The following is a 12,222-nucleotide window of genomic DNA, read 5'->3' as shown; positions in this document are numbered from 1 at the left end:
TATCAAGGGATAGGTAGTTTATCCCTTTGAATTAATTTTTGCATTCTGCATTAACTAACAGAGATTCAGTTCAGTTAGCAATACTCAGTGCATACCATTTTTCCTCAGATGGTCCAAGAAGGTGAACTGTTAACTGGAGGTATGGGAGATGGCAGCAAAACCTCAATTCCTGACTGAATGAAGTTGACAAGAATTACTATCTAAAGAGTGAATTGTAGCGGGATGTTTTACAGGTCAAATTGAAAAGGTGAGTTGTTTTTATTTGATATGCCCAGTTATTCTCCTCTTTCTCTTTCTCTATCTCCCTCTCCCTGTCCCACTCCCTCTCTTTCCCCCTCCCTCTCCCACTCCCACTCCTGCTCCCACTCCCACTCCCACTCCCACTCCCACTCCCACTCCCACTCCCACTCCCACTCCCACTCCCTTACTGCTTGTTAACTGTACTTAGGAATTTGCAATTTATAGCATAAAGTGGATATATACCTTGTTATGAAGAAGAGGGAACCATGTAGACAGTCATGTTAAATGTGGTAATTTTAGTATTGTCATTATTGTTGATATTAGAGAAAAAACTTATTCTGTTTCTAGCATTTTTCTACAACAGTCAATGCTGATTTGAAATCCTTTTGCAGCACAGCAAGACTAGTCAACTAAACCAAAGAGAATGCTGAGAAAATCTTCAGATATGCTGATTAAGCTGAAATCAATGATATGATTGGTTGCCTGAGAATTTGTGAGTGAAAGAAGGCAAGGATGTTGTGTTATTCATGTTCTTGGAGGAGATAACACAGCATAATTCCTAGAGGATGGGAAAATTCAGAACTTGGCATGTAAGTTTAAACTGATACAGAATTCTGTATTAAAACAGACCTGAATACTAGTGTCAGAAGGATGTGATGATGAGAAGGAATATAAGCAAAAGACAAAACAGACCAAAAAAAAAAGTGGTAAATGGGAAAAATAGCATTGAAATAACTTCCTAAGTCACGTCTTAAATTATTTCCCTTTTAATATCCATGAGAGCTGATTTGTGTAGTACAATGTGAATTACTGCTTAATTTTCTTTGACTTAAAATTTTATGGAAAATTGTCATTATTTAATCTTTTATCACTGCATTTATGGTTATTTCTCTTGTTTTTTCAGGCTGATATTGCATCAGAGAAAGGTGGTGTAAATAATGATAGAATGGATGTTGGCAAATGGAAAGAGAAGAAACAAGCCTGTTATTATATAGTTGTCAAGAAAATTGAATAATTATATTGTTGTCAAGAAAACAATAGCTGTGTATGTTTTTTTTTTTCATCTTTTTTCATGAAGAAAACTTGGAAATTTTAAAGATATATATACCTCAATATTCTGAATGCCTATTTTGCGTTGAACCCATCTGATGTGTGTGTGTGTGCGACTGACATTCACTTCAAAATATAGATACATAGTGATGATAATGACAGTAATGATGATGATAAAAAATATGATCATAATGAAAACAATGAGAGTGGGATTGATAATTATGATAATAATGATAACCACAACATGTAATTTTACAATCAAACATGCTTCCTCCTTCACCTCCCATTGTCACCTGTAAAACTTGTGATTCATAGGTATTGTTAGACCAGTGATATTGTGATAGATTTTTCATAAAAGCTGTAGCCACAAACTTCAGTGACAAGCATTCAGATCATCCAGACTAATCAGTCACTTTACCCACAAGAATTACTGTATTAAAGCCTGTGAACTTGAGTGAGTTGTTTTATTATAGTCCTTATATGCTTTTGTTGTGATTACTACAGCATCTTCCAGACCTCAAGCTGTGTTGCAATAACTGCAATAACATTCCATTTCATCTCTCTCTCTCTCTCTCCCTCTCCCTCTCCCTCTCCCTCTCCCTCTCCCTTTCCCTTTCCCTCTCCCTCTCTCTCTCTCTCCCTCTCCCTCTCCCTCTCCCTCTCTCTCTCCCTCTCCCTCTCCCTCTCCCTCTCCCTCTCTCCCTTTCCCTCTCCCTCTCCCTCTCTCCCTCTCCCTCTCCCTCTCCCTCTCTCCCTCTCCCTCTCTCCCTCTCCCTCTCTCTCTCTCCCTCTCTCTCCTCTCTCTCTCCTCTCTGTCTCTCTCCCTCTCTCTCTCTCCCTCTCTCTCTCTCTCTCTCTCTCTCTCTCCCTCTCTCTCTCTCTCTCTCTCTCTCTCTCTCTCTCTCTCTCTCTCTCTCCTCTCTCTCTCTCTCTCCCTCTCTCTCCCTCTCTCTCTCTCTCTCTCTCTCTCTCTCTCTCTCTCTCTCTCTCTCTCTCTCTCTCTCTCTCTCTCTCTCTCTCTCTCTCTCTCTCTCTCTCTCTCTCTCTCTCTCTCTCGCTCTCTCTCTCGCTCTCTATCTCTCTCTCTCTCTCTCTCTCTCTCTCTCTCTCTCTCTCTCTCTCTCTCTCCCTCTCCCTCTCCCTCTCTCTCTCTCTCTCTCTCTCTCTCTCATAAGATCATTTTGTCCAAGACACTAAGTCAAACCAGCTATATGAATATGTTTGCAGATAATGGAAAAATACTAATAAATGTAACAGACAAAGAGTCGTGTCAAAGTCTGTGAAGTGAACTTTTCTTTTATGGAATTTCACCCAGAACTAAGAAAAGAAGCACCAATAAATAATAAGTAGTCAGATAATAATAGAAAAATTAACCCTCGACTCCACAAAGTATGAGATACAGAACAAAGTACACTGAGAAAGGAAAGTGTTTTGTAATATTTGTTAACAGTAACCCAGAACTCAAGAGGTCACAAAAAGGCGCAAGTTCACAGAATGTCTCCGGCGATCATAGACACAAAAAGGGTATTGATGCATGGAAATAAAGGTAAGATAAATAGATACCATAAACTTGTCTTGGAGCATTATGTATTGATAGGAAATATTCTCTATAGAAAAAGCATTGATAAACTGGAAAGAGTTCAAAGAGATTGGTGCCAGATTTAAGATACTTCAATTATGAAGTAAGAGTGAGAAATACTTAGATCAAAAAAAGAAAATTGGTTGACGTGATTATACTTGGCAGTGAACTCGACGAGACTGAATTTGAATTTCTAACAAAAAAGGAAGAAAATATCAAGGTAAAAGGTCAAGAAAAGGCAGCAGTCAAGGGTGTGTGCATGCGCGCGTGTGCGTGTATATATATATACATACATATATACATATATATTTATTTATTTATTTATTTATTTATTTATATGGAGAGAGCGAGAGGGAGAGAAACTCATACGTCTTTTCTTGGAATATATTTGTCTAAATATATTTAAACCAATAAAGGTCGGAGAGTTTTCTTAATGCTACACACACATACATTCCTGCATTTCTGTGTGCATAAACATTGATCTGTAAACATAGATCCAATTTACATGTATAGATGCATCCATACACATTTCTACACACAAACGCGTATGGTTGCGAGAAACGCATACACGTAAATAAGGACATAGACGAAAAACACGTACGCAAATATACGAACGCACGGAAATGACAAATAATTATATATACAATGTATATACGAATTGATAGGCGTAATTTGTTTTCTTTTTTTACCTAAAAGAACGACCGGCTTCCCCGAACGCCTCCGGATACGAACTCGGAGACCGCATGAGCGGCACGAGCCTCCCATTCACAAACATCCGTCAGCCGTAAGTAGTGCATGTGTTCTATTTTGTGTTTAATTTATGTTGTGAAGGGTTTTCGTGATTTCTTTGGTCGCGCAATGGTTCTGTTTAAGCTTTAAAGTTGTTAGCCTTTAATTTAGGAAAGAATCAAAGAAGAAAACAGAAGATTTTTAGTTTATTATTTACTATTTCGTGTTTATATCGGTGTCCCATGCGAGTGATTTTGTTCATGACATTTGTGTTAATACGGGTTTAGGTAATGTCTGCTTTGTAAGGGAGAGAGATAATTGATATATACAATTTTCTGTAATTGTATTTTGTTATTTTTTTAAATTGTAACTCAGAGTGACATGTCTGCCGTTCCATACGCGACAGCGAATTACCTATGACATGTATTTGGGGGGAAAATAGAGCTTGGACAGGCTGTTTTACATGCCACATTGATAGGTGATAAGCTGTTTTTTGTCGGAATGGGGGTAGAATAGGGTTAGATTACCTTTGCCGGAGCGCCATGCGTGGAGGCCATGACCTGGCAATCGAATGTATGCAGATTTATTTTATCATTTGGCTGTCTGTTTTGGCTGAAATACATTTTTGTGCTACAGTATTTTTGGGCTAAGCCTTACAGTATGGATGCACAAAGATTGAGGATCATATTCTTGTAAATGACAAAGGGTTGAAGTTGTTGGCACAAGAAGTAATCAGCAGCCGTGCATGGTAACGCCACAAATAAAGGAAAAAGGTCTTTGAAAGCGCTGCTCACGGCCCAAGTCCACTCAGTTTTGCCATGCATAATAAGGTGAAAACTTTATTTCCCAGGGGGTGTTGGGGGATAGAATCCCCTATTAACCCTCCCCTCAAGCATTCGTCCAGTCAAGGCAGTTTCGATCGTAGAGTAAAGTCAGTGACTTGGAGATGGTTAGTGTGTCTGTACTGTAAAGAATTACTTATATTTTTGGCCAAGATTGCAGTAGGAAATTTGGTCATGTTTTGTTTTTCATTTAATATACTGAGCTTTTTTTCAGTCATGCCAAAACTAAAAAAATTGGAATGGCATATTTTACCTTTGTCTGAACTCTATATCTGCTGTAACAACCAGTATATCTTTACCAAATAGTTATTTTGCATTTGTTTAAATAATTCTAAAGTGCTAGTTATTATGATAATCTTTGGCTCAAATTTTGCAGGTGAATTACTGCACAATAGGTGGTATTCACAGAAATGCTCATTAAATAAGCTGAAAAACCAAATAATAAAGATGTTCCTTTCTTTGCATTCTTTGTCAGTGATTTATTCCCTTAATGTATATATGAACCATCAGTACTCCAAGAACATATGACTTTGAGGTAACAAGTTTTCCTAGAACGCCTGTGTGACCTCGCATTTCTTATCAGTATTGTAGGAGAAAAAAAGAAATATGGTAACAACGATTTTCACATTTCTTATATCATTGTTTCAGAGGACAAGGAATACAGAAACATGCCCATTTTAGAAAAGAACCAGAAAAGTATGGGTACACCAGAAAAGAAGGCAGGCAAGAAAAAGAAGGCAGGAAAGAAGACAGCAGCAAAGAAAGAAGAGAAGAAAGAAGAGGTGGCAGTAGAAGCTACACCTACAAAAGAGGAAACGGCAGAAGCCCAGAATGAAACTAAGGCTGAAGGTCAGAAACGCAAGATTAATGAAGAATCATCGGAGGAGCCAAAGCGAAAGAGGGGGAGGATAAGGCTAAAGCAAGAAGGGGTGAGTTCGGTCTTTGGAGAGTTAAATGGCCATTGGGTATGGATTTATTAGTGAAGTCATAAACGTGCAGTGTAAAGGAAGTGTACCGAAGAATAGACCTGATTAGACTGGCATTTGTTGAGGTATTCTTAATTTCCTCTTCTTCTGCAGGTGAAACTTGAAGGAGATCTGCTTGCAATGCACCTGAAGCGAGAGGAAGAAGGCTGCGCACGAACCCTCCTCATCAGCACGAACCCCCCAGCCATCGCAGGAGCTTTAACAGTCAAAATCAGGCAGTGAGTATTTGGTCTGTTTTGTGTGTGCATACAGTCCCAAGGTTTTATAACATGTTCTCCAGTTAGTCTCTCTTTCTCTACCTCTTCCTCTCTCTCTCTCCTCGCAATATTTCTGTAGGTATATATGTTTACAGTAACAACAGCTTGATTGATATTAATCAATAGTTCCCCCTCTTATTATTGTTTTTTTTTTTTAAAGCACACCCCTTTTTTCCTCAGGTTTGGCCTTTTCGTTGCTGAATTCAGGACAAAGGCTGAAGCACTGAAGAAGAAGAAGGAATTGGAGGCACAGGAGGGAACCAAGATGATACAACACCCAGAGGTCAAGCAAGGAGACAGAATTGTGAATCCTAGGAAGTGAGTAACTTGAAATAACTTCTTTTTTCCTTGTCTGTTGGCCGAGGGATTTGAATTAGATTAAATGGGATTACAAAAAAGATGTCAGACTTCAACATTAGAGGGTTTTGTGTTTGTTTCTGTCTCAAAAATTGCATTTTTTATTTATGTTATTATGTTGTTGTTTATTATTATTGTTGTCAATGTTGTTGTTGTTATTATTAATAATGATAATATATTTGCCTCTTTACTGAGTCATGTTATTGTCTTTCACCTTGTCCTTTGAAGATGCATGAAGTAGATAGGATTGTGGGCAAATATGAAAAGAGTTCTAATAGCCTTTTATATCTCCAAACTACAGATTATACATTGACCATGTGCCAGAAGAGGTCACGGAAGAGGATTTGAAAAAGGCTTTCCCTACAGCTATAGTAGTCAACCTGAATTCTGAAAGACAGTAAGTGTAACTAACTCTTTTTGGATCTGGCAGTGAAGGCCATGTCCTGCATCATAATGACAGGACGCTTGTGCCATTTCCAGGTGATGGGTTGTTTAGAAATGGCCCTATAATCTATGGATGTTTATGCATTTCACATGGGTCATTTGACAATGATGACATCGCAGGTTGAAATGCCAGATGTTCCAGATGTTTAGAAAGTGTAGGGACATTGTTGTTGTTGTTTTCTTTTCTTTTCTTTTCTTTTCTTTTCTTTTCTTTTCTTTTTTCTTTTCTTTCCTCCCCCATCCCTTGATACTAATACAAATTGCCTTTCCAGTTATGCCAACCCCGTCTTCGAGACAAAAGAGGAAGCTGAGAAAGTCTTCAGGGAGAAGGAAAACTTCAAACTCAAGGGGCTTAAGTGTCTCGTCCTCTATAGCAATAAGGGCTAGGAACTGTGCAAAATCTCGATGGGAAATGGTGAGGATACGGCAGACGTTGCATATGAAGTCCTTTGGCATATTCCGAGCATGATAGAACGGTTGTGCGGGATTGCAAACAAAATTGAGATAGATCATATGAAGCATTATGGAATGTTGATTTGTTATTTTTTTCCTTGTCTTTTCTTTTCAGGATGAACTTAAGCAAACTGGGAGATTTGTGTAATTATATAATTGGCTGGAAGAGTTTATAAGAATTATGGATATTTTGATAAGAATTATGGATGTTCTTAGTTTTGTTATGGTTTGGTGTATGTAGATTATTAGATATAGGCCAAAGAGTGAAAGATTTGCTTATGTTCATTCATAAAATAAATAATAGAAATTTGTATTAATTTCTTTTTACCCACTTAAGTGCTTACATTATGAATATTGGAACTATTTTCTTTATAAACTGTAAAATCATTTTCAGAAGAGTCTTGATTTGTTTGTATGTGTCTGGTGCTTATTTTCCACAATCCATCGGGGAAAATCTCTTGCTTGTTAGATTGATATGAACCTGAGGCGATATGGTTATATTACTAAAGATGTATATTAGATATATATACAAATAAATAGTAATGAAATATAAGATTTTTGTAATTTTCTTTGTATACAAAAAAAAAATAATAATAATGATAATGATGATAGTAATTGTAATAATAATGATACTAATGATTAAGATGATAATAAAAATAATGATAATGATAATAGTAATAAGATTAATGATGAATAAAAAGCTAAAAGCAATAATATTTATAATAAAAATGATGTTACTACTACTATAACTAATACTAATACTAGTACTACTTGGCAATTTACATCTGTTTGACCAAGCATTTAGAAAATGAAACAATATTAAATGAGGGGAGAGCCTTAAAACAGAGGCAAAAACAACTATACATATAAAGGCAAATGCGTTGATAGTCAACTTTCACGCAATACTTGCAACATGAAAGTGCCTGTCGAATATTGCATGACGATGTTGGGAGAGAGAGCGGCATTCGTTTAGCTTTTTAAACATACTCGTATGTGGAAAAGTGATACAGAAACTGCCAGGCATAGAAGAGGAAAAAGTTCAAGATCAGTTTTTATTCGAGTGTGGGGGAAGGGGGTCATGGGTTGGTTTACTCATGAATCCTGTCGAGAAGGTGAATACTAAGCGTGTTTAAATGAATAGATAAAGGGGATAACTCTGTTCCTGTTTCTCTCATTCCCCCTTCATTCATTCTTTCTCTCTTTCTCTCTCTCTCTCTCTCTCTCTCTCTCTCTCTCTCACTCTCTCACTCTCTCACTCTCTCACTCTCACTCTCTCTCTCTTTCTCTCTTTCTCTTTCTCTCTTTCTCTCTTTCTCTCTTTTCCATCCTCTCCCTCCCCCTTTAATTAAGACGGGAGGGCAAAGAACGCAGTTTCAACGGCGATTCATGTCGTTTAGCGGCAGCCTTGAAGAGGGCGAGCGGCGAGGCCCGAGGAACCGTGCGGGACGGTGATTCAGTGATCACAGGTCATGGGAGTATCCAAGGAAACTCCCAGAGGCTGACGAAACCACGTAGGAACCCCGAGTTGGCTCCCCCGTCCCGATGACTACCGCCTGATGACTTACGGCAACAAGACAATGGGAGCGATGAGGCAGACGACCGCCGGGGGATAAAGCGAGAGCGCAGAGACGTCGAGCGGTGGCGGTGTCCGAGGCGTCAGCACTCCTCAAAGGCTACCGCTTGTTCCAGAGTTGTTCAATACGGTGACGGAGGCCAGGGAGCTTGACGATGAGAAAAGCTTTCCCTAATATTTTCCAAGTATTCCGAGGGCTTCCAGCAATTCAAAGAGTCCTTCCGGGAGACGCCCTGAGGGATTACCTGGTAGACGAGGGGAAGGCCATAATCAATGAGAGACTCACAAGGACTGGGGACAGGACAGCCGAAGATCACGAAGAACAACAACATGGTGCAGTCCAAAGGGCAGTGAATCTTCTGGAGTGCCTACGTAACTCTCCGGAAACAAGCGGAGGTCTTGGAAGTCATGTTCGACAACAGGCATGAGTGAAGCAGGGCGGGCAGAGATAGGAGCTGGAGCCCTCACCATTCCAACGGTCGAGCGAGCACCCAAGGCAGGTCAGAGAGGACCCCAGAGTGACCGTGTCAAGACGTAGCCACATGGCCGGGCAGGCAATGGGACCCAGCCACCACTAACACACGGTTGGCGCGGCCGCACCCTCTGCTCGGCAGTACACACTGACCATGTGTAAAATCTTCAAGAAAATGACTGCCCTCGTGCAAAAGGCCATCGCGAGAGTGAGTGGCCGCTAGTTGTCTGCCTGACGGCAGACAGTGCAACATAGACGAGTGCGGCATGCGGTACTCGAGGTAGCTGCATAAGCCTAAGCCCATCAGACAAGGTGACAAAAGAGGGCTGCTTCGGTCTAGGACAGCCCTTAAAATGGAAGCCCCCTAACTGCAGTCCCAAGTAAGTGTAAGTGTCAAGATCTTAACACTTACTGAGCACCGACCTTACTGATCACCTTCCCTAGGTGGAGCTCTGCTGGAAGAGACATCACCAATACCTACGGACCATTCGGAAGCGCTAGAGAGAAGCGTACGTCAGCACCTCAAACACCGGCAGAGCATCGCCTCCACCCGGAACTTCAATTCCGGTGACCCTGTGCTCTTCGTCAGTGATTTAGGGGCGAAAGGGCAGAGCCGCTGAGGCATAACAATGAGCTGACGACAGAACCCAGGCAGGGACGCTCTTCCAGTCACTGAAATGTGCCTCATGGAAAGGGCGCTGCTGGAGGGAGAGCCTTCCATCGGAGCCTTCATCAGTCTTTACCAGAGCTTCCCAACTAAGACCCTCCGTAATCCTGGGGTTTCTTCAGAGCTTGCTAAGGGTTGCTTAGGAGACAGTGAGGCTGGATTAATAGGCATTTGCAAATATGTTTAAAGACATTTTCAGGCACCAGTTTTATTCTACATTTACACCATCCTTTGATAAATTGTAGGACATTAATGCAAACACAACTACAGGGAATCTACTTTTCGAATACATTTGATACATTAAAAATAGCGATTTAGGATCAGAGCACAAGAACTGTACATGGCCCAGGGAGTATATACTATAGAATGGTCTAAAACCCTATAAAAGAAGAAAGATGTACATGACCCAATTCATCCAGACAGACATATGGACTGATTTCAACAATCTCCATCTGTCCCTCATTTACCCACGTTATGAATTAATCATTTCCCATCATATAGGGATGCTATATGAATCAAAAAATGTGACGAGTCAAGCTTTTGAAAGTGTCAATAATAAACTTGAGAAAGACGAATTGTTTTTAACTTACCAGTTCTCAGAAGAAAATGTTATGTTTGCTTTATGAAAAATCAACAAAGTAAGATAACAATAAAAAAAATAATCTTAATACTGATGATGATAATGACAACTATGATAATAATGGCGCTGATAATGATAATAACAATACTGATGATGATAACACTGATAATAATAATAATGATGATCAAAGATAATAGTAATAATGATAATAATGATAATAACAATGCCAAAGATAATAATAACAAAAATGATGATAATGAAAATGATGATAATGATAATAATAGATAAAATGATAATAGAGTTAACAGTAATGATAATATAAATCATAATGATACTACTACTGCTGCTAGTAAATAATAATAATAGTAAGGATAATAATGACAACACTGATAATAATGACATTACAACAACAACAACTACTACTACCGCTACTACTACTACTACTAATAATAATAATAATGTTGATTATAATAATGATAATGATAATGATAATAATATTCATAATAATAGTAATAATAATGATAATAATCACAACAATAATATTATTATTGATATTAATAATAATAATGATAATACATTCATCTTCATAATCAAAATTAAAATAATGGTGTTAATGACAGTAATGATAATAACACTGATAATGGTAATGATGATAATGTTACACATGATAATAATCACAATAAAATAAGGAAATTTATTGTTATCGTCTCTATTAGTGATACTACTTCTGTTACAATTATCTCCTTTATGTATACATCGTCTTGGAAATTAAGGTTTTGAAAATAGAGTAAGAAAAGGAATCTAGAATGTACTTTTCAGTTAAGAAATAGCGCATAAAATTTGTGTATTTAGCAAATGCGTTCCTGGTTATGTAATTTGAGAAAGTTAATATGTATTAGAAAAAATAGGAAATCAATAAGACTGTGTAGCATTCGTACCGTAATTGTTAGATTATTTTTTTTCTTAACTTTGCTTACCAACTGATACATATCATAATGCAAATATTTAACAAATGTAGTTTTATGTAAACAAAAGCCATTGTCCGAAAGTGTTAAAGACTCTGCGGCTTTCGGCTTAGTCTTCGTCTAAATCCCATGCATTAATCATATTGCACCACGAAAGAGTAAATTAAATATACAAGTTGTAAAATTAAACATACGAAAATATAACAGAAGTCATCAATTAAGTCATGAGTATAATGAATGAATACATTATCCAAACAGCAACCGAACGAGCCCATCTTTTCTAGCGGAGGGTAACACAAAACTTGTTTTGCTGAAACATCAAGCCGCATTATACAACGGACACGCACTATTCTACAAAACTTCTATAAAACCCTCAAGAAAAGGAGAAGAGGCCTACAAGACTACATCTGGGTAAATAGAACCTTCATCAGGGCAACAAATAACCAAATAAACCATGTCCAGCAAACGCCAAGCGCCAGCTGACTCGAAGGGCGAAAGCAAGAAATTGAAGAAAGAGGAGAAGACAGCCACCAAGGACAAGAAACCGAGCAAGGACAAAGCCGAAGCCAAGAAATCGTCAGAAATAACGTACTGTGGTGGTCCTTACGAGTTCACAAATCCTCTACCAAAGAAGAATAAGAAAGGAGAGTTGGTGTTCGAGGACGAGCCGGAGTTCAGACCCAACTTGACCCCCAAGGAGGTCCTTCAAGGGGGAAGCTTCGGGGGCACTTACTTCAGGCCGATCCGGTCCAGCGTTACAGGTAGGGGTGTTATGAACTTCTTTTGCTTAGTTCTAAAAAATAAAATAAAAACTGAAGGTCTATTTTTATTATTTTATGATACGTTTATTTTATTATGAGCCTGAGCTGTAGTTGTGTTCTTTCATTGCAAAACCGATTTTTACATAGTAGTTAATAGGAGTGAAAATTGCATTCATTTGGAGCAGAGAAGCAGATCCAAGAAAAGACAAATATCCCCAAACTTGCGCTGTTGCTGCTAGTCCAGTGACTACATACAGTTTTGCATAG

The 12,222-nt window shown here is 38.6% G+C and overlaps 2 protein-coding genes and 1 long non-coding RNA gene across 6 annotated transcripts in view; all 3 read left to right on the top strand.

The window, feature by feature from the left end:
• Positions 1–1,744, top strand: part of LOC113812067 (uncharacterized) — a 3,837-nt gene extending 2,093 nt beyond the window's left edge. Inside the window, exons 3-5 of one of the 2 annotated variants that reach the window (XR_003476282.2) lie at positions 109–247; positions 633–747; positions 1,145–1,744. This is a non-coding gene — a long non-coding RNA (uncharacterized lncRNA). Of the gene's footprint in view, positions 1–108; positions 248–632; positions 831–1,144 lie in introns of both variants that reach the window. The other variant, XR_011398100.1, reaches the window with a different exon arrangement.
• LOC113812066 (nucleolin) overlaps positions 1–7,490 on the top strand; it is a 404,864-nt gene extending 397,374 nt beyond the window's left edge. The window contains exons 1-7 of one of the 3 annotated variants that reach the window (XM_027363935.2): positions 3,561–3,653; positions 5,089–5,369; positions 5,520–5,644; positions 5,864–6,001; positions 6,342–6,437; positions 6,757–6,899; positions 7,053–7,490. In XM_027363935.2, the coding sequence (XP_027219736.1) occupies positions 5,109–5,369; positions 5,520–5,644; positions 5,864–6,001; positions 6,342–6,437; positions 6,757–6,871 (735 nt within the window). In that variant the 5' untranslated portion in view covers positions 3,561–3,653; positions 5,089–5,108 and the 3' untranslated portion in view covers positions 6,872–6,899; positions 7,053–7,490. Of the gene's footprint in view, positions 1–3,560; positions 3,654–5,088; positions 5,370–5,519; positions 5,645–5,863; positions 6,002–6,341; positions 6,438–6,756 lie in introns of those variants that run through there. The other 2 variants (XM_070145465.1, XM_070145466.1) reach the window with 2 other exon arrangements.
• Positions 7,491–11,433: 3,943 nt separating this feature from the next.
• LOC138868047 (uncharacterized) lies at positions 11,434–11,956 on the top strand (the record flags this gene model as incomplete). The annotated part of the gene is given in 1 exon segment (XM_070145485.1): positions 11,434–11,956. A coding segment is annotated over 1 exon segment (308 nt), but the record flags the coding sequence as incomplete, so codon positions are not given.
• Positions 11,957–12,222: the final 266 nt, after the last annotated feature.

The sequence above is a fragment of the Penaeus vannamei genome, chromosome 34 (genome assembly GCF_042767895.1).
Source record: "Penaeus vannamei isolate JL-2024 chromosome 34, ASM4276789v1, whole genome shotgun sequence".
NCBI classification, from domain to species: Eukaryota; Metazoa; Arthropoda; class Malacostraca; order Decapoda; family Penaeidae; genus Penaeus; species Penaeus vannamei.
The sequence above is the reverse complement of the archived record's forward strand: the minus strand, read 5'-3'. Positions and strand labels throughout refer to the sequence as shown.